Source organism: Aedes aegypti, chromosome 2, assembly GCF_002204515.2.
Source record: "Aedes aegypti strain LVP_AGWG chromosome 2, AaegL5.0 Primary Assembly, whole genome shotgun sequence".
NCBI lineage: Eukaryota > Metazoa > Arthropoda > Insecta > Diptera > Culicidae > Aedes > Aedes aegypti.
The window spans coordinates 66,959,288-66,982,719 of record NC_035108.1 but is presented as its reverse complement, the minus strand read 5'-3'; the positions used below and the strand labels follow the sequence as shown (position 1 = coordinate 66,982,719).

Below are 23,432 nucleotides of genomic sequence, written 5' to 3'. Positions count from 1 at the left end.
GCACATAGAAGGATGCTGTCGGCAAAGTTGTTCAGGAGGATAAGGACTTCCACATGAGATACAATTTAGTTCAGAACTCGACCACCGCGTGGCGCTAGCGTCGATATGAACTTCCGGTAGAGGCTAATTATGCGATAACTCGAGATTGCGAGCACATAGAAGGATGCAGTCTTCAGCAAAGTTGCTCAGGAGGATAAGAACTTCCACATGAGATACAATTTAGTTCAGAACTCGACCACCGAGTGGCGCTAGCGTCGATATGAACTTCCGGTAGAGGCTAATTATGCGATAACTCGAGATTGCGAGCACATAGAAGGATGCAGTCTTCAGCAAAGTTGCTCAGGAGGATAAGAACTTCCACATGAGATACAATTTAGTTCAGAACTCAACCGCTGCGTGGCGCTAGCGTCGATATGAACTTCCGGTAGGGGCTAATTATGCGATAACTCGAGATTGCGAGCACATAGAAGGATGCAGTCTTCAGCAAAGTTGCTCAGGAGGATAAGAACTTCCACATGAGATACAATTTAGTTCAGAACTCGACCGCTGCGTGGCGCTAGCGTCGATATGAACTTCCGGTAGGGGCTAATTATGCGATAACTCGAGATTGCGAGCACATAGAAGGATGCTGTCTTCGGCAAAGTTGCTCAGGAGGATAAGAACTTCCACATGAGATACAATTTAGTTCAGAACTCGACCACCGAGTGGCGCTAGCGTCGATATGAACTTCCGGTAGAGGCTAATTATGCGATAACTCGAGATTGCGAGCACATAGAAGGATGCTGTCGGCAAAGTTGTTCAGGAGGATAAGGACTTCCACATGAGATACAATTTAGTTCAGAACTCAACCGCTGCGTGGCGCTAGCGTCGATATGAACTTCCGGTAGAGGCTAATTATGCGATAACTCGAGATTGCGAGCACATAGAAGGATGCTGTCGGCAAAGTTGTTCAGGAGGATAAGGACTTCCACATGAGATACAATTTAGTTCAGAACTCGACCACCGCGTGGCGCTAGCGTCGATATGAACTTCCGGTAGAGGCTAATTATGCGATAACTCGAGATTGCGAGCACATAGAAGGATGCAGTCTTCAGCAAAGTTGCTCAGGAGGATAAGAACTTCCAAATGAGATACAATTTAGTTCAGAACTCAACCGCTGCGTGGCGCTAGCGTCGATATGAACTTCCGGTAGGGGCTAATTATGCGATAACTCGAGATTGCGAGCACATAGAAGGATGCTGTCGGCAAAGTTGCTCAGGAGGATAAGGACTTCCACATGAGATACAATTTAGTTCAGAACTCGACCACCGCGTGGCGCTAGCGTCGATATGAACTTCCGGTAGAGGCTAATTATGCGATAACTCGAGATTGCGAGCACATAGAAGGATGCAGTCTTCAGCAAAGTTGCTCAGGAGGATAAGAACTTCCACATGAGATACAATTTAGTTCAGAACTCAACCGCTGCGTGGCGCTAGCGTCGATATGAACTTCCGGTAGAGGCTAATTATGCGATAACTCGAGATTGCGAGCACATAGAAGGATGCAGTCTTCAGCAAAGTTGCTCAGGAGGATAAGAACTTCCACATGAGATACAATTTAGTTCAGAACTAGACCGCCGCGTGGCGCTAGCGTCGATATGAACTTCCGGTAGGGGCTAATTATGCGATAACTCGAGATTGCGAGCACATAGAAGGATGCTGTCGGCAAAGTTGTCAGGAGGATATGGACTTCCACATGAGATACAATTTAGTTCAGAACTCAACCGCTGCGTGGCGCTAGCGTCGATATGAACTTCCGGTAGAGGCTAATTATGCGATAACTCGAGATTGCGAGCACATAGAAGGATGCTGTCGGCAAAGTTGTTCAGGAGGATAAGGACTTCCACATGAGATACAATTTAGTTCAGAACTCGAACCGCTGCGTGGCGCTAGCGTCGATATGAACTTCCGGTAGAGGCTAATTATGCGATAACTCGAGATTGCGAGCACATAGAAGGATGCTGTCCAGCAAAGTTGTTCAGGAGGATAAGAACTTCCACATGAGATACAATTTAGTTCAGAACTCAACCGCTGCGTGGTTTAAAATCAACAACCTTCAAGCAGAAAGATTACGTTCAAATTAAAGTTTATGACGTGCACTTTTTTAAGTAGGGGTGAGAAAATGTAGGAAGTTTCTTATGAAATGTGCTCAAGAGTTTCTTTCGGAATTCTATCTATTATTTCTTCTAGGGATACGCCACAGAATTTTTTTTTCGGGGACATCCTTATAAATTATTTCCTAGGAGAGACACCCCCAGTTCTCCTCAAGGCGTTATTTTATCAATTTATTTATTTATCCAATGATTTTAAAAATTACTCCTTAAATTACTGTTTCGTTCTTTTTGGAGTTTCTCACGAATTTCTTTCAGCAATTTATTTCTTTGTTTACATTAAAAATTGGCCACGTGGTGGTCGAGTTCTGAACTAAATTGTATCTCATGAGGAAGTGCTTATCCTCCTGAGCAACTTTGCCGAAGACAGCGTCCTTCTATGTGTTCGCAATCTCGAGTTATCGCATAATTAGCCCCTACCGGAAGTTCATATCGACGCTAGCGCCACGCGGTGGTCGAGTTCTGAACTAAATTGTATCTCATGTGGAAGTGCTTATCCTCCTGAGCAACTTTGCCGAAGACAGCATCCTTCTGTGTGTTCGCAATCTCGAGTTATCGCATAATTAGCTCCTACCGGAAGTTCATATCGACGCTAACGCCACGCAGCGGTCGAGTTCTGAACTAAATTGTATCTCATGTGGAAGTCCTTATCATCCTGAGCAACTTTGTCGAAGACAGCATCCTTCTATGTGCTCGCAATCTCGAGTTATCGCATAATTAGCTCCTACCGGAATTTCATATCGACGCTAGCGCCACGCAGCGGTCGAGTTCTGAACTAAATTGTATCTCATGAGGAAGTGCTTATCCTCCTGAGCAACTTTGCCGAAGACAGCGTCCTTCTATGTGTTCGCATTCTCGAGTTATCGCATAATTAGCATCTACCGAAAGTTCGTATCGACGCTAGCGCCACGCGGTGGTCGAGTTCTGAAATAAATTGTATCTCATGAGGAAGTGCTTATCCTCCTGAGCAACTTTGCCGAAGACAGCGTCCTTCTATGTGTTCGCAATCTCGAGTTATCGCATAATTAGCCCCTACCGGAAGTTCATATCGACGCTAGCGCCACGCGGTGGTCGAGTTCTGAACTAAATTGTATCTTATGTGGAAATGCTTATCCTCCTGAGCAACTTTGCCGAAGACAGAATCCTTCTGTGTGTTCGCAATCTCGAGTTATCGCATAATTAGCCCCTACCGGAAGTTCATATCGACGCTAGCGCCACGCAGCGGTCGAGTTCTGAACTAAATTGTATCTCATGAGGAAGTGCTTATCCTCCTGAGCAACTTTGCCGAAGACAGAATCCTTCTATGTGTTCGCAATCTCGAGTTATCGCATAATTAGCCTCCACCGGAAGTTCGTAACGACGCTAGTGCCACGCAGCGGTCGAGTTCTGAAATAAATTGTATCTCATGTGGAAGTTCTTATCCTCCTGAGCAACTTTGCCGAAGACAGCATCCTTCTATGTGCTCGCAATCTCGTGTTATCGCATAATTAGTTCTTACCGAAAGTCCATATCGACGCTAGCGCCACACGGTGGTCGAGTTCTGAACTAAATTGTATCTCATGTGGAAGTCCTTATCCTCATGAACAACTTTGCCCAAGACTGCATCTTTCTATGTGTTCGCAATCTCGTGTTATCGCATAATTAGCCCTTACCGAAAGTCCATATCGACGCTAGCGCCACGCAGCGGTCGAGTTCTGAACTAAATTGTATCTCATGAGCAAGTGCCTATCCTCCTGAGCAACTTTGCCGAAGACAGCATCCTTCTATGTGTTCGCATTCTCGAGTTATCGCATAATTAGCCTCTACCGGAAGTTCGTATCGACGCTAGCGCCACGCGGTGGTCGAGTTCTGAACTAAATTGTATCTCATGAGAATTTAGTTCAGAACTCGACCACGCGCGTGGCGCTAGCGTCGATATGAATTCTCGGTAGGGGCTAATTATGCGATAACTCGAGATTGCGACACATAGAAGGATGCGTCTTCGCAAAGTTGCTCAGGAGGATAAGACTTCCCATGAGATACAATTTAGTTCAGAACTCGACCCTGCGTGGCGCTAGCGTCGATATGAACTTCCGGTAGGGGCTAATTATGCGATAACGAGATTGCGAGACATGAAGGATGCTGTCGCAAGTTGTTCAGGAGGATAGGACTTCCACATGAGATACAATTTAGTTCAGAACTCGAACCGCTGCGTGGCGCTAGCGTCGATATGAATTCCGGTAGGGCTAATTATGCGATAACTCGAGATTGCGAGCACATAGAAGGATGCTGTCTTGGCAAGTTGTTCAGGAGGATAAGGACTTCCACATGAGATACAATTTAGTTCAGAACTCGACCCGCGTGGCGCTAGCGTCGATATGAACTTCCGGTAGACTTATCCTCCTGAGCAACTTTGCCGAAGACTGCATCCTTCTATGTGCTCGCGATCTCGAGTTATCGCATAATTAGCCCCTACCGGAAGTTCATATCGACGCTAGCGCCACGCGGTGGTCGAGTTCTGAACTAAATTGTATCTCATGAGGAAGTGCTTATCCTCCTGAGCAACTTTGCCGAAGACAGCATCCTTCTATGTGTTCGCAATCTCGAGTTATCGCATGATTAGCCTCTACCGGAAGTTCATATCGACGCTAGCGCCACGCGATGGTCGAGTTCTGAACTAAATTGTATCTCATGAGGAAGTGCTTATCCTCCTGAGCAACTTTGCCGAAGACAGCATCCGCCACGTCGCGGTCGAGTTCTGAACTAAATTGTATCTCATGTGGAAGTCCTTATCCTCCTGAGCAACTATGCCGAAGACAGCATCCTTCTATGTGTTCGCAATCTCGAGTTATCGCATAATTAGCCTCTACCGGAAGTTCATATCGACGCTAGCGCCACGCGGTGGTCGAGTTCTGAACTAAATTGTATCTTATGAGGAAGTGCTTATCCTCCTGAGCAACTTTGCCGAAGACAGCATCCTTCTATGTGCTCGCGATCTCGAGTTATCGCATAATTAGCCCCTACCGGAAGTTCATATCGACGCTAGCGCCACGCGGTGGTCGAGTTCTGAACTAAATTGTATCTCATGAGGAAGTGCTTATCCTCCTGAGCAACTTTGCCGAAGACAGCATCCGCCACGTCGCGGTCGAGTTCTGAACTAAATTGTATCTCATGTGGAAGTCCTTATCCTCCTGAGCAACTATGCCGAAGACAGCATCCTTCTATGTGTTCGCAATCTCGAGTTATCGCATAATTAGCCTCTACCGGAAGTTCATATCGACGCTAGCGCCACGCGGTGGTCGAGTTCTGAACTAAATTGTATCTTATGAGGAAGTGCTTATCCTCCTGAGCAACTTTGCCGAAGACAGCATCCTTCTATGTGCTCGCGATCTCGAGTTATCGCATAATTAGCCCCTACCGGAAGTTCATATCGACGCTAGCGCCACGTCGCGGTCGAGTTCTGAACTAAATTGTATCCCATGTGGAAGTTCTTGGTCCCCGAAACAAGTTTGCTGAAGACAGTACATTCCTATATGGCCTGCATCTTACACAATTTGGTGATGACTGCAGATTTCTGGACTGAGTGTACTGAAATTCCACGTGGCCAACATGGTCCCCTTCGTAGCCGATTCCCGGTGGCCACTGGATCCGGAACCGGTATTCCAGGTAGTGATCAGAATCTTGAGGAGTATATCTTTCGAATGCGGCATAAATTTCATTATTCGGTTGATATTTCGCTGATTTATAGGGGTATACATTTCTGGGTCATAATGACCCCAGTATCTTATTAAGTTGTTTTTTTGTGGCGCCATCTTAGAATCACCTTAAGAAAAAAATTTTTTGGTCTTGCGCTTCGTTTCCACAAAATATTAAAAGTCAGGGAATTTCAGAAAGATCCGTTTGATAACAACAGAGATATTGCAGGTTGAAATTCGATTTTGGGTCATTATGACCCCAGTATCTAACTAAGGTTAATAGTTGAACGATGCACAGAAAACCGATTGCGATTTTATCAATAAATAAAAAAGATATAGCATAAACAATGTGTCCACTTTATAAAATGAACAGTCCTTATAGCATGTGACGCTCGGTTGCATTCAAAATAGCAGAATGCTGTTTTTTAGTTTTTGCTAGACGATAGATAAAATATTCTGGATCAAATCGATATCCCCAATCTTGGAATTGGAAATCATATTGTTATCTTCTAAGCTACTCGGGCCAAATCCTTAACTATTTAATTTTAATGACAGCATTCTAGCATTTAAGTTAAGCCTCATCCGTTGCAGGCTGCGATGAAATGTCAATATTAACATAAATAGACACGCAACCACGGAATTAGCATACGATTAATTTGCAAAGCTATTAGCCATCAGCCACATAAATTAGCGATATTATACCATCCCGGTGGCTAGCCAAACTATCCTATACTCGACCAAAGGCCATTCATCAGTGCATCGATCGGTTTCTAATATTTTATGCTTTGAAATTTATGAAAATATATATATTTATGCGATAGGATTCGGAAGCAGCCGGCCTAAGTTTGATGATATGTTGCTTATGTATTGCCGACTAATGAAAATAAAAATAAATTTAAATAAAATTAACATTTTCGTTCCTTGTTGTTGTGTTTATGTGTGACATGTAGAAAACCATTTTTCATCACCCATGTTCAAATAACATTGCTTCGTATTAATTTGAAACGTAACATCCTTCCCAACACAATACCCACATTAGGGCGCGATCTATTTTTTCGAAAGTTCCCAAATGTAAAAAAAAGTACTTTTTAGTATTGAAATCACATTAAACAAAAAATAAACTCAAAGTTTAGGTAATAAAGCCTACATTCAAAACTAACTTCTGAAAATGGTCTATAGAAATATTTGAAAAATTTTAGCTCCAAAACTTCTGATTTTATGGAGAAGTTTCATGGAAATGTTTGGGTTACAAGAAAAATATATACAAAAATACATATTTTATTTTTCATCATGAAACATTGAAATCTGAAGTTTAATTTTTAAACTACGCGGAATCCCATAACAAGTTTTTTTTTTATTTTCACCATAGAATCTTCATAGAAAACAAATGTTCGGAATTTTATGATTGAGAAATTTTCAATATTTTTTTTCTAATAACAACTTTTGGTCAATGAAAAAAAATGTTTCTTCCATGAAAAAACACGCTTCAAAGACACAAGCACCTTGAAATCATTCTGAAACACAATGATCATCATGATAATATCTCTAGAAGCAATCAGTTTCGAGTTAAAGTTTAAGCAAAAAATGGTCATTACATAATAAAATAGGCCATTTTTATCAGTTTTTGAGGATCTCTATCGAAAACAATAAATAAGTAGAAAAAAATGTGTTTTATCCTCTGACAATCGATTGTTCTTGATGGGAAATCTTTAATCACTCATGGAAATTGCCTATTTTATGATAACCTCTTGCATTAAACTTTTTTTTTATAAATTGAATTCAGAAGAGCATACGAACTTTTGGTTTTGATAACTTTTGAAAAATGAGCCGTACCCTAAACCAAACCCATCGAGTCCCAATCGGCCAACCGAATAATTGAATCGCCCCGTCCACTCATATACTATCCAGATAACCACCATCAAGCGACTTCATCGTCCTCAGTGTGGTTTTGTATCGTTTTTTTTCTCTCTTCATTTCGGTGTCCCCATGGCTATGTTTTAATTTTCAATTTTCCCCAAATGCTCCCCTCATTGGCAAGCAGCATTATTCCACGAACGTGCGATCAAAATATTTTCGTTTTATGCAGTATTACCACTACGACAACCACAACAACAACCACATCGGTGCCGTTGATTTAAGTTTGATTGCATCAACCCGAACGGACTGATGACCGAGCAGAGGCGAGCAGAATGGAAATTGAGACGGAAAAATATAAAAATGTCGACACAAACAACCACCCACTACTGGTTCCAGTTTTTTTTTTGTTACAACCGACGCGAGGCAACGTTCGAACGAGTTTTCCTCAGATTTTTTTTTCCTAAACGATCTCTACGTGATGACAAATTCAATGACGATGGTATTGATCGTCGTCGGATGTTGTGACTAATTAAGTGTGTAAGTTTAAGTTCGTTTATTTTTTTCTGTTGTGTCATGTTTTAAAAATTTCTTACAAGGCTGTGTCTAATTTAAATATTATGTTATGACTTTGCTGCAAATTACATGTTTGGGCCTTATTTAGCAGAATGATAAGAATTCGAGGCTGAAAAACAAGGCCAAATTGAAGGTGTCTGGGTTAAATCCCCGATCAGTCCAGAATCTTTTCGTAATGGAAATTTCCTCGACTTCCCTAGGAATAGAATGTCATCGTGCTTGCCACACGATATACGAGTGCAAAAATAACAGCTTTGGCAAAGAAAGCTATCAGTTAATAACTGTCGAAGTGCTTATTGAACAGTAAGCTGAGAAGCAGGCTCTGTCCCAGTGAGGACGTTTATTCCAAGAAAGAATACCATATATATGAAATGTTCTTTTATCAGAAGGTCTTGTTTTAAAGCTTTTCGTGATAACATTTTTCTAGAAGAAGATTCTCTTATTTTTCAGAGGGCTTATTTCAGACTCCTAGATAACCCAAAATGATTGATGATCTTTATTGTTCAATAATATTTAACTTTCATTTGTTTTATGAATAATTATCTGTACACAGTTTCTCATCGACAGGAACCCAATTTTAGCTTCTCATTCAAATTTCTCTCCTACAGCAGGTAATTAAGATCTAGCAAAAATCAATTAACATACATTTTCTTTTGTTTTCATGTTTCCTGATATGCCAACTTGAACCGACCAAATTGCATGTTGACTGTGAATCCCACCCATATGGCATTTCCAGCACCCTGGAGTATAGTGTCGTGATAATGAAAAGCTTGGCACCACCCTCCTCAAGGCACCACCACCACCACAACCATCACAACAACCTTGGCGGTAGCAACTGAACTTCCGTACATAAAATTCAGCTTCCGGTCAAATTTGTACTATGGACCTCCGGACAAGTTTGGAACCAACACTGTCCAGGGAGTTGCAAACGAAACAACTTTGCGGAGAGAATTGTTAGTTAGACGACACGGCGAGCAGGGCGGTGGCAACTGCTACAATTAAATTGAATTTCAAAACAAACATCATCGTCTCACGAATGGGAACTTTTAATTCAATACTCCGACGACGACGACGACAATGATCTTTTGTGTGCAGGACAATGGCGAGCGATTGCATTTGGAACGGTGTGAAGTATTTACCGAAGTAGAAGTCAATACAATTTGCAACAGACAGACAGACAGGCAGTCAGTAGGACGACATAGAATCTCATCTCGAGCCAAGTGGGACATGTTTGCACTTCATTTGGCGGTTGATTTCAGTTAGCGAAGGATTTCGCTCGGAAGGTTGGGATTAAAACGAAATTTGCGGACGGGCTGCGGTGGGAGATGTAAATATTTACAAATTCGATTGAAATTTCTAGGCGAGTCGTTCGTGTGTTTGGATCGGATTTCACTGTCAGCATGTGTGGAGTTGGATGTATGATAAGGAAAGTCAGAATATGGCAGGCAGCTTCAACGTAACTGATGTACAATGTATTTAGGTTAGGTTTATGTAGTTTAATTATCCAAACGGGTTTAAAGAGAGACCAAACCAAAGCTTACACATGTTAGTATAGATTAAATTGTCATTTTTGTATATATTTGAAACATTGAAACATGCAGATATAAGATTAAAAGAACATTGATGTAAATCCTGTTTAATTTTTTGAGAAAGAAATATTAGTCCTGTTTGATATTACCCTGTAGCATTTCAATGATATATAGAGCACTGAAATATCAATCTCAATCTCAATCTCAATCTCAATCTCAATCTCAATCTCAATCTCAATCTCAACCTCAATCTCAATCTCAATCTCATTCTCAATCTCAATCTCAACTCAATCTTTGAATCTGAATCTCTGGATCTGAATCTATGAGTCTGAATCTCTGAATCTAAAACTGTGAGTCTGAATCTCTGAATCTCTGAATCTTTAAATCTCTGAATCTGAATCCTGACTGGAATTCCGAATCTCTGAATCTGATTCTTTGATTCTGATTCTCTGAATCTGAATCTTTGAATCTGAATATCTGAGTCTGTACCTGAATCTGACTTTCAGTCTAAATCTCTGAATCTGAATCTCTGATTCTTAATCTCAGAATCTGTATTTCTGAATCTCTGAAATTGAAATTGAATCTCTGAATCTGAATCTCTGACTGAATTTCTGAATTTCTCAATCTCTGAATCTGATTCTTTGATTCTGAATCTCTGAATCTAAATCTCTGAATCTAAATCTCTGAATCTGAATATCTGAATCTGAATCTGGATGATTGATTCTTAATCTCTGAATCTGAATCTCTGAATCTGAATCTCTGAATCTGAATCTCTGAATCTGAATCTCTGAATCTGAATCTGAATATCTGGGTCTTAATGTCTGAATCTGAATCTCTAAATCTGAATCTCTGAACTGAATCTCTGTACCGTTTTGATTCATATTACGGGCACTTAAGGCTTCAGTAAATTACAACTAATCACTAAACATATAAATTGAATCGTTGTGTTCAAAACTTTAGCGTAATCAGGCCTTGCAAACACTTAAATTTCAAATGGTGGATGAAGATTTGGATTCCACATCTCTTATTTACTTTTTATCAATAAAAATGTTCGGCCTCTTCATGATTTTTATTCCGGACACAACCACACTTTCGCTTCATATTCCGGACACTTTGATTCGAATTCCGGACAGCTCTTGAAATACACAATCAGAATAGTAGAATCATTAATTAAACGCACTAAGCCGTTGGAAAGACGTCAAATCTAGTTGAACAATGTAAATTTTTCATGGGTTGCTATGTAAAATGTTTATAAAAATCAACTTTAAAATTGGGAACTTTTTGACGGCGCATTTTGAAACATTTCGAGTGAAATCTTGCCCATACAAAATAGAGTGTCCGGAATTTGAAGCTGTCCGGGGTTTGAATCAAAACGGTATCTCTGAATCTGAATTTCTGACTGAATTTCTAAATCTCTGAATCTGAATCTCTTAATCTGAATAAGTGATTGTGCGATATTTGCCAGAAAACCATTCGCCAGAAAACTATTCGCCAGAATGACATCTGCCAGAAAACCATTTGCCAGAAAGTACCATTCGCCAGAAAGTACCATTCCCCAGAATGATTTTTCTTGTCGTTTTTTATTATGAAATAATTCAGAACCAGGATTGCCGTCACGATATTCGACTTATGCCACTTTTCACATGTCCAAAAGCACTAAATTGAACAAATAGTACGGTAACTATCTCGTTCTTCTCATTTTAAAATTTCTGCTAGTGCACAGAGCGAAGACAATATAACACTGTAATTCTACATCTCTTGCGAGATTTTTTGCCTATGAGGTTTTGATACAATATTCTAAGCTGTTTTACCTAGTTTAAAGAAAATTTCATTTCCTGTCACCGCGAGCTGTTCTTTATCAGAATATTGTATTGTACAGAATTTCTCGTACAACTACCAGATAGTTTTTGCTTTTCAATGGACAGTTTATTGGGGTTGTGCTACTTTGTCCCGAATATCGATACCCCGAATGTCGTTTCCCTGAAAACCACTTCCCTGAATACCCCGTTTTCTCAAGGAAATAGGTTCCTCGAAAATGTTTTGGCACTCATAATTATCAGAACTTATTGATTATTTCAGGCTGATGAACGGTTCATATGAAATGCACCCTTCTTTTTTGATCAGCGGTTCTTTAAAGTTTCTCCGAACTCAGCAATTTTTCTTGTTTTCTTTATCGTTCTTTCTAGTTCACCACTCTGTCTCTGAAGATTGTTTCTTATCCATTTTGAACTGCATCTAATTTGGGGCCGTCCATGAACCACGTGGTCGTTCAAGAAGGAGTAGAAGTGGGTGGTTCTATCATAATACCACGAATAAAAATCTGATCCCCGCATCATGATTGATTTGTAAATTCATAAATTCATAAATTGGTTAGGTCATAATATCAGGATCATGAATCATGGTTCCTGGAGTCATAATCATGATTCTTCATAAGCGTGACATCCAGGGTGAAAACACAAACCGTTGCGCTTTGCTTCAACTCATTTGTATCGATCACCCATAATTCAAGATAACGAAGTGGTTCAGTGGTAGAGTACGTGCCTTTCAATCGAAAGGTTCTTGGCTCAAATCTCAGTGCATGCCATGTTTTTATTTTTATTTTTTTTATTTCTTCGATCATAAACGGATGTAGTTGCTTACCGCTACTTGACATGTTTTTTGGCAAATAAGAATTCTTCATTCCCCATATATAGGATGTTCTTCTTGTTTTACATTTGTCTTATTTGTCTAAAAGCTCCTGAAAGTTGTTATAGTAAATGTAACTTTGGTTTGCGAATGGAGGCATTTATTACTTCATCGAACGGACGGCACAAATAGTTGCAACGTATATCGAAATCTTGTAAATATCAAATAAACTAGCTTTTAAAAAGCAACAAAACTTTTAAGAACAGCTTATGATGAAAATAAGAGAGCACCACTTGTGAAATATTTCAATCCATAGTTCCCTGTAAAATTGAATAATCTAAAAAAAAAACATTTAATTGAAGCTGAAAAAAACAGAAAGATGGAATATAATAATTATAAAATAGCATAATCTCATGCTGTAACATCTGTAGAATGATAGTTGCAACGTATATTGAAAAGAAGCAACAAAACTTTGAAGAACAGCTTATGCTGAAAAGAAGGGCGAACCACTTGTGAAGCCTTTCAAACCATAATACTAGAGGGTCTTGTCCCGGGAATCCCGGGACAAAAATCCCGGGAAATCCCGGGATCCAAAAAATCCCAAATCCCGGGATATGTTCAAAAATCCCGGGATTTCCCGAAATTTCATGTTGAACTAGAAAATGCTGTTGTATTATTTTCAAATAATGGCACAAAACAAGCGGCATGTTTTTTTTTTCAGCAGTGCAAGAATGTATTTATTGCATTTAGCTTAGTCATAAGAGCTTAATTGATAATTAAGGCCACGTATGCTTAAAATTGCAATTCTCTGGTATGTTTGTTACGTAGTTTTTAATAAACTATAACAGGTTTTTCTACGGTTTGTTCCATTTGTCAACAATTGATTTAGTGGTTGATTTTTTTATCTTCCCGTAACCGTTATAAATTGCCCGGTGTACCTTACACTTTTCGTGGTCTAACATGTCTAACGTAGCTCTATCGTCTAACGTAGCTGTTATGCCAATAATATAAAAGCATGATAACAGTGTAAATAAGTTACATAATCATGAGAGTAGATTTTGAAAGATTTTTTTGTAAAATTTGAGAGTGATCACCTATACCTATTCCTTATGTAACACGACTGATTTTCGTTTCAAATTAACTTTAATAAATGGCCATTGACTTTCACTGCAGATAGGTGAAATATTGATGAATTTAATCTAAGATAGCTGTTCTTTCCTATAAGAATTCAACTTAACCATCAAAAACAGGTTCGGTTATTACGAAACTACTCTATAAAACTAAACATTGCTTCAAAACCCGCTCTATAGTCGTTTTGGAAGTATTTGATTTATATCCCGGGATTTTTTCAAGTCCGGGAAACAAGACCCTCTACATAATACCATTCTACAGGGACAACATATATTAAAAAAAAACTTACTTTACTATCCGTCATGCTAAATATCCATTCTTTACATCAGTAAGCAGTATCTTTCATACATAGTGAAGCAGCTTTTAATGAATGCAATCGTTATTCTACTGTATTTTTTTTTCTTTCTAGTTCCACGGTCCCCCAGTATTAAGTGTTGCTTTTTCAATTCATATTCATAAAACTTCAAATATTGCTGTTGATCGTTGAATGCTCGAGAAATCGATATTTTTATTATATGTACCCAGACCAACAATTAGAATATGGATTTTTATATGTTTTTTTTATTCGAAGCTGGCTCACTAAGTCAACGGTAGGTTGTGTCCAAGAGACCCTGTACTTTTTTGAGTATATTAACCAAAATATTCTCACACATTTTTTTAATGCTCTACAATTGCAAATTTGATTCACCTGAAAAAAAAAAAATAAAAAATTCTAGGTGATGGTCAGTTCTGGGGAATGGTACATTCTGGCGAATGGTACTTTCTGTCAAATGGTTTTCTTTGAACCTCTGAACTGAATCTCTGAATCTCTGATTCTGAATCTCTGAACCTCTGAACTGAATCTCTGATCCTGAATCTCTGAATCTAAACCTCTGAATCTTTGAATCTGAATCTCTGAATCTGAATCTCTGAATCTGAATCTCTGAATCTAATCCTCTGAATCTCTGATTATGAATCTATAATTCTGAATCTCTGAATTTGAATCTCTGAATCTGAATCTGAATATGAATCTCTAGGTCTTAATCTCTGAATCTGAATCTCTAAATCTGAATCTCTGAATCTGAATCTCTGAACTGAATCTCTGAAGCTGAATCTCTGAACTGAATCTCAGTATCTCTGAATCAGAATCTCTGAACTGAATTTCTAAATCCCTGAATCTGAATCTCTTAATCTGAATAATTGATTCTGAATCTCTGAATATGAATCTCAAAATCTGAATCTGAATCTGAATCTTTGGGTCTAAATCTCTGAATCTGAATTTCTGAATCATTGAATCTCTGAACCTCTGAACTGAATCTCTGATTCTGAATCTCTGAATCTGAATCTCTGAATCTGAATCTCTGAATCTGAATCTTTGAATCTGAATCTCTGAATCTGAATCTCAGAATCTGAATCTCTAAATTTCTGAATCTGAATCTCTGACTGAATTTTGGAATCTCTCAATCTCTGAATCTGAATCTTTGAATCTGAATCCAAATCTCTGAATCTCTGTTTTTTAATCCGAATCTCTGAAGCTGATATTCTGAATCAGAATCTTTGAAACTGAATCTCTGAATCGAAATTTCTGAATCTGAATCTCTGAATCTTGGAATCTGAAACTCGGAATCTGAATCTCTGAATTTGAATTTCTGAATCTGAATACAATTCTTATTATATATTTTTATTTATGCTTTATAATTTCTACTATCTATTCAGATTTCTGATTTCTCTGATGTCTCTTATTTCTCTGATTTATCTGATTTCACTGATTTCTCTGATTTCGCCGATTTCTCCGATTTCTCTGATTTCTCTGATTTATTTGATTTCTCTGATTTTTCTGATTTCTCTGATTTTTCTTAATTCTCTGATTTCTATAATTCTCAGATTCTCTGATTTCTCTGATTTCTTTGATTTTCTTATTTCTCTAATTCCTCTGATTACTCTGATTTCTCTGATTTCTCTGATTTCTCTGATTTCTCCGATTTCTTCGATTTCTCCGATTTCTCCGATTTCTCCGATTTCTCCGATATCTGATTTCTGATTTCTGATTTCTGATTTCTGATTTCTGATTTCTGATTTTGATTTCTGATTTCTGATTTCTGATTTCTGATTTCTGATTTCTGATTTCTGATTTCTGATTTCTGATTTCTGATTTCTGATTTCTGATTTCTGATTTCTGATTTCTGATTTTGATTTCTGATTTCTGATTTCTGATTTCTGATTTCTGATTTCTGATTTCGTTCTGATTTCTGATTTCTGATTTTCTGATTTCTGATTTCTGATTTCTGATTTCTGATTTCTGATTTCTGATTTCTGATTTCTGATTTCTGATTTCTGATTTCTGATTTCTGATTTCTGATCTGATTTCTGATTTCTGATTTCTGATTTCTGATTTCTGATTTCTGATTTCTGATTTCTGATTTCTGATTTCTGATTTCTGATTTCTGATTTCTGATTTCTGATTTCTGATTTCTGATTTCTGATTTCTGATTTCTGATTTCTGATTTCTGATTTCTGATTTCTGATTTCTGATTTCTGATTTCGATTTCTGATTTCTGATTTCTGATTTCTGATTTCTGATTTCTGATTTCTGATTTCTGATTTCTGATTTTCTGATTTCTGATTTCTGATTTCTGATTTCTGATTTCTGATTTCTGATTTCTGATTTCTGATTTCTGATTTCTGATTTCTGATTTCTGATTTCTGATTTCTGATTTCTGATTTCTGATTTCTGATTTCTGATTTCTGATTTCTGATTTCTGATTTCTGATTTCTGATTTCTGATTTCTGATTTCTGATTTCTGATTTCTGATTTCTGATTTCTGATTTCTGATTTCTGATTTCTGATTTCTGATTTCTGATTTCTGATTTCTGATTTCTGATTTCTGATTTCTGATTTCTGATTTCTGATTTCTGATTTCTGATTTCTGATTTCTGATTTCTGATTTCTGATTTCTGATTTCTGATTTCTGATTTCTGATTTCTGATTTCTGATTTCTGATTTCTGATTTCTGATTTCTGATTTCTGATTTCTGATTTCTGATTTCTGATTTCTGATTTCTGATTTCTGATTTCTGATTTCTGATTTCTGATTTCTGATTTCTGATTTCTGATTTCTGATTTCTGATTTCTGATTTCTGATTTCTGATTTCTGATTTCTGATTTCTGATTTCTGATTTCTGATTTCTGATTTCTGATTTCTGATTTCTGATTTCTGATTTCTGATTTCTGATTTCTGATTTCTGATTTCTGATTTCTGATTTCTGATTTCTGATTTCTGATTTCTGATTTCTGATTTCTGATTTCTGATTTCTGATTTCTGATTTCTGATTTCTGATTTCTGATTTCTGATTTCTGATTTCTGATTTCTGATTTCTGATTTCTGATTTCTGATTTCTGATTTCTGATTTCTGATTTCTGATTTCTGATTTCTGATTTCTGATTTCTGATTTCTGATTTCTGATTTCTGATTTCTGATTTCTGATTTCTGATTTCTGATTTCTGATTTCTGATTTCTGATTTCTGATTTCTGATTTCTGATTTCTGATTTCTGATTTCTGATTTCTGATTTCTGATTTCTGATTTCTGATTTCTGATTTCTGATTTCTGATTTCTGATTTCTGATTTCTGATTTCTGATTTCTGATTTCTGATTTCTGATTTCTGATTTCTGATTTCTGATTTCTGATTTCTGATTTCTGATTTCTGATTGTGCGATATTTGCCAAAAAAACCATTCGCCAGAAAACCATTTGCCAGAATGTACCATTCGCCAGAAAGTACCATTCCCCAGAATTATTTTTATTGTCGATTTTGATCGATTAATGTATGGTGAAATGCCTCGGAATCCAAAGATGGCCGTCACAACATTCGACCTGTGCCATTTTCACATCTTTAAGAGTATTGTAACAATCTCGTTCTTCTCATTTTAAGCTTTCTACTAGTGCACAGAGCAGAGACAATATAACACTGCTATTCTACATCTCTTGCGAAATTTTTGCCTATGAGGTTTCGATACAATATTCTAAGCTGTTTTAACTAGTTTTAACTTCGAGAAAATTGCATTTCCTTTTACCGCGAGCTGTTCTTCATCAGAATATTGTATTGTACAGAATTTCTTGATAATTTTTGCTTTTCAATTGACAGTTTATTGAGATTGTGCTACTTTCTACCGAATATCGATATCCCGAATGTCGTTTTGCCGAACACCAGTTCCGCAAATGCCAGTTCCCTGAATATCCCGTTTGATCAAGTGGCCTATTTTGTCGAAAATGTTCTGGCACTCATAATTATCATAACTTATTGTATATTTCAGGGTGCTAAACGGTTCAAGTAATATGCATCCTTCTTTTTTGATCAGCGGTTCTTTAAAGTTTCTCCAAACTCAGCATTCTTTCTAGTTCACCACTCTGTCTCTGAAGATTGTTTCTTCATATTGAACTGGATCTATTTTGGGGCCGCCCATAAACCACGTGGTCGTTCAAGGGGGTAGAAGGGGGTGGTTCTATCCTAATACCACGATTCATACAAATTTCGAGTCATTCGGGAGAATGGATTGCGGGGAAAAGTGTCATTCGGGGAAATGATATTCGAGGGAACAACATTCGGGTTATAATAGACCAAAAGGGTTTTAGTGATAATGTTCACCTAAATTTCAGTACACGAAAAAGTATTCAAAAAAGAATCATTGCCTATCGCTACTTGATATAATTTGGGGAAAATAAGAATTATTCATTATGCATATATAGGATGTTCTTATTAATTTTAAAATTGTTTTCATTAGTCTGAAAGCTCCTGAAAATTGTTATAGTAAATGTAACTTTGATTTGCGAGTGGAGACATTAATTACTTCATCGAACAGACGGCACAAGTAGTTCCAACGTATATCGAAATCTTATAAATTTCCAATGAACTAGCCCTTAAGAGGCAACAAAACTTTGCAGATCAGCTTAGGATGAAAATAAGAGAAAACTACTTGTCAAATATTCCAAACCATGATTTCCTATAAAACTTAATAGTATAAAATAAAAAACATTTTATTGAAACTGAAAAATTCAGATAGAAAATCGTATGGAATTTACTAATTATAAAATAACATTATTTCATGCTATAACATTTGTATAAGAAAAGTTGCAACGTATATTGAAATCTCGTTATTATTGAATGAATTAGTCGATAAAAAGAATCACAACTTTTAAGAACAGTTTATGCTGAAAAGAAGGGCGAATGTCTTGTGAAGTCTTCCAAACTATAATATCATTTTACAGGGACAAAATATCTAAAAAAAAGCTTACTTTATTATCCATTATTCTGAATATAAAATCGTTACATCAGTAAGCGTAAATAGTGGAGCAGCTTTTAATGAATGCAACTGTTATTCTATTGTATGTTTTCTGCTTTCTAGTTTCATGGTCCCTCAGGATTAAGTGCAGTCTTTTCAATTCATATTTATAAAGCTTCAAATGATGATGTTGATCATTGAATGCTCGAAAAATCTATATTTTTTTAACCGTGAGGAAGCCATGTGTACCTAGTCCAACAATTAGAATACTAGAACCACAATCCCCTGATTTCTAATTTCTGATTTCAGATAAATTGTAGTAGCGGAATAAAGCTTTTCGTCTAAACGTTGTCAGTTTTGGAGCTGATTGGCTCAAAGACACGGGATAAATTCTTCTAAAGAGGATATGCATTGCAGAAGTAGAAGAGATACATCGTATAAAGCAAATACGAGAAAAGCCTGAAAAAACATAGAGCTCATGTGGATCGAATATGGCTGCAGATCTCAAAGTCAAAAGCCTCAATTAGCAATCCCTGTCGGATCTTGTTCCATCACATTATGCATCTAAAAATATTCACTAGATTCTTGACTGCTCTATAGAATACAGTGCTACCAATAGGAATATGCCTCCAGTTGTAGTCCAACTGCTTCGCATTCAGATATGAACCTCTCACCCGGAGAACAAACACAGACCGCAAAACTCCATATTGGAGTGAAACAAGAGAACATCCTGCACCTGACTGCAACACTTTATCCGGTCGATGTGTGACGTTATTCGTCTAGCTCTGTGCCGGATGTCTCCACATATTACGAGGTTAGAAACGTGAAGTGAATTTGATGCACTTGTAATTTGTGCTTGCGGAGCTTTGCGGTGACGGTGGTCGTGGTTGATGTAAAATGCTTCTATGATGTGAACGCAAATCGGAGTGCTGTAAAATGAGCTATTCAATTGAAACTACTTAGTGGCTTGCAACTGCTTCACCGGAAATGGCGTAACGATTTTTAAAATGTCTGCAAAAACAAAAGTATCAGTCAAATTTAGTTATTTGTCAAATCGTACACTTCAGGTTTATTATCAGAACTCCTAGTCTGAAAGACGTCCTATGTGAGCTGGTGTTCCTCAAGGCAGCAATATTTTCACATGTGACTTACCTGAGTTATCTCAGGGATATTAAAAATCTTTGTTTGCGGATGACACAGGCCTCTCCGCCAAAGGACGAAGCCTGCGTGTCATCTGTAGTCGATTGCAAAAAAGTTTGGATATTTTTCTGCATACTTGCAAAAATTTCTTCTAATGCTTCCAAAACTCAACTAACAATATTCTCACATAAACCAAAAGCTCTTTATTTGAAACCTTCAAGTAGACATGTTGTCACGAGGGGTCCCAATAAATTGGTCAAATGAAGTTAAGTATCTAGTGCTCGTGTTAGATAAAATCTAACTTTCAAAAATCACATTGCGCATTCAAGCCAAATGTAACAAAAATATAAAATGTCTGTATTCACTTATTAATAGACAATCAAAACTTTTTCTTAATAGCAAGCTTCCGATCTTCGAACAAATTTTCAAGCCAGTCATGTTATATGCTGTAGTAATATGGTCAAGCTGTTGTAAAATCAGAAAGAAAGAGAATTCAAAATAATATTTTGAAAATGTTTCTTATGCTTCTTTACTGGTTATACAGAAAAAAAAATTCTGGGTCAATAAATTCTCCTGTAAAAAAATCTGAACTGCTACGGCAAATGAAATGTAATACGTTTGTTAATAAAATGTTAATAAATGCTTGATTTAGTTTTACCAAACTAGGATGATAGTGTTGCCTAACACAAAACACCTAGATATAAAAAATGAATGTAATGTTTAGGATGATACTAATAAAAAATTAGAAAGAAAAGTGATTTAAAAAAACAAATTCACATACATCACATGATCAAAATCAAATTGAGACGTCATTCCGTGCATAACATCAAAAGATGACAATTTAGTCAAAATGGTGTCACAAATTTCCGTAAAATGATGCGCTTCTGCTTTGGCCATAATGTATTGCGGCTCAACCGCATCCGACATCGTTTGGACAGCACCAGTGATTCCGTTCTGCGTGCCTCTCCCATGCCCACTTCCCGGACCAACGTCCACTGAAATGTCCACGTTGCAAATGATAGGCGATTTCGGCGTTCAATGGTGGATATCGACCAACGAACGGAAATTTATGCTTTGTTAGCATACGAAACAGCCCCGCTCGGTAAACAGTCGCGGAGAATTGATGACAACATTCGCCGAAAACGACATCCTGCCGGAGTCGTAAATTAATCGCAGGTTGTAAACTGTTCCCGGCATCGTCGTCATCACGCTCAATTTGACGACCGGAAAGGGAACCAATAAAATGGTGTAAGAAAAAGGTTTGAATGAATTGGCATCTATCTGACGTGTTTTTGTTCTAGTGGTAGAATTTATTTGGAACATCTATGTCAAGATCGGTTGTATACAAAAATAGCTTTGAATTCAGAATGTTTTAGATGTAACGTTGCCACGTTTGTTCTCCCTCATCACATGATAATAGTTTTTGATGCATCTATCAGAGATAATCGGATTTCAATTCTTTGACCCCGTACCCAACTTATAGTGGATGCAGACAATGCCCTCAATGTGAATTTTCGATTTATTTTTTATCTAGCATGAGCCTTAGATACTCAACTTCATCTGACTAATTATTGGAACCCCTCTCATTGTGACAACATGTCTACTGGAAGGTTTCAAATAAAGTGCTTTTGGTTTATGTGCGAATGTGACAAGTTGAGTTTTGGAATCATTAGGAGAAATTTTCCATTCTTGCAAGTATGAAGAAAAAATATCCAAACTTTATGCAATCTACTACAGATGACGCAGGCTTCATCCTTTGGTGGAGAGGCCTGTGTCATTCGCAAACAAACATTTTTGACATACCTGAGGTAACTCAGGTAAGTCAGATGTGAAAATATTGTATAAAGGGTGTCCACGATGAAATTGCCACACACAAAATTGATTTGCAAAATTCGAGTTTTCATCCGATTGCCATCAAAAATTTCATGGATTGAAAAATAACTATTAAACTTCATTCCACCATTTTACTCGTATTTTATTTACAATCCATACGCAAATGCCCGCACCTTGACCTTAACCCCGACCATGAGATTCTGCACAACCTGTGAATCAACCGTTTTTTGCATGTAAACCCATACTTTCTTCAGTTCCTCGACTGTCTTCACTACCTTAGGTCGATGAAGAAGGTGCTGCTTCATAATCGCCCAGTACTTCTCGATGGGGCAGAGCTCCGGAGTGTTGGAAAAGTTGAACATTTTCGGCACGAAATTGACTTTATTGTCCGCAGACCACTTCAGCACGTCCTTGGAGTAGTGGCATGAGACCAAATCCAGCCAGAAGATTGTTGGGACGTTGTGGGCCTTCAGGAAAGGAAGCAGCCGCTTCTGGAGACACTCTTTCATGTACACCTGTCCGTTCATCGTGTCCTGGGTCACGAAAGGTGCACTCCGCTTTCCGCACGTGCAGATGGCTTGCTAAACCAGAAATTTCTTCGCAAATTTGGATATCTTCCCAAGTAACATTTTTAGTTTTTCATTTACTACAAGCTGTTGTTACCACCATATCATTAAAACTCATTTGAGAACTTATAAGTCTTAACAACCTTAATAAACCTCTGATAAAACCCCGTTAAACCCGAAAAGGCCCACACTACAGGAGGTTGTTAAGGCTATACCTTAAAACCGCTTTCAAACTTCTTAGTTATATTGCGTATGAATACATCTACTCTTGTAGTATGCTATAAAACATTCATAAGAGCTATTGTATAGTCTTATTGAGCTCATCTAGTGGTATTAAATATTTTGCGATATCCTAAAACACGGAATAAAACCAATGTTAAGAGCTTATGATTGAACGAACAGCTGCCAACAAGTTGTTTATAAACCATAAACTTTTTTAAAATATTGAAAGCATCGTGATGTTTGCCGACTCATAATAATCAATTAAAATAATCATTTTTTGTCTTGTAGAAAATTTCCATACAATCGCGTGAAATTCATGCCAATGAAAATTTACTGGTGAAATGACATACAATTTTCCGATTTACAACAACGCGCCACACTTACGATATCATTATTAACTATCTAATATTTTACTACATTCCATTTTCAGAATGATTTCATGCTCATCTCAATCATAAATCGAAATTTCCCACGCATATTGTAATTAAAAACCAGAAATGGCGACAATAAAAATGAATTCCATCCATTTAAATCTTGCTGGTCTTGTCTGGGATGGTTTAAGATCAATTGGTAACTATTCCGTACAATATAATCATTCATGAGAGCTTTTCATCTTAAGAATCCTTTCGCAAAACCCTTTACTAGCTAAATTGTTCTGCACAAAGACAAATAGGTTTTTTGGGAGCCTTGGGTTAAACTTAATGCGCTCAGGAAAGCTAGTGCTGTCAAAAGAGTAAACAAATCGGAAGATTTTAATTTTGTGATGAACTAAATTCAATTGTTACGTATCTAATTATGTTTTTACTGGAATGCTTTGTTGTCATAAAGCCCGTGGTTGATCGATTGTATTGATGCAGAAAACGGTAAGTGATAGG

The 23,432-nt window shown here is 37.6% G+C and overlaps 1 protein-coding gene across 7 annotated transcripts in view; it reads left to right on the top strand.

Moving 5' to 3' along the window:
• The window catches only part of LOC5570395 (diuretic hormone receptor), a 193,024-nt gene extending 183,141 nt beyond the window's left edge, over positions 1–9,883 (top strand). For 5 of the 7 annotated variants that reach the window (XM_021841107.1, XM_021841108.1, XM_021841110.1 and 2 more), the window contains one exon: positions 8,990–9,883. In XM_021841107.1, the coding sequence (XP_021696799.1) occupies positions 8,990–9,092 (103 nt within the window). In that variant the 3' untranslated portion in view covers positions 9,093–9,883. Of the gene's footprint in view, positions 1–7,909; positions 8,218–8,989 lie in introns of those variants that run through there. The other 2 variants (XR_002499654.1, XM_021841111.1) reach the window with 2 other exon arrangements.
• The last annotated feature ends 13,549 nt before the right edge of the window (positions 9,884–23,432 follow it).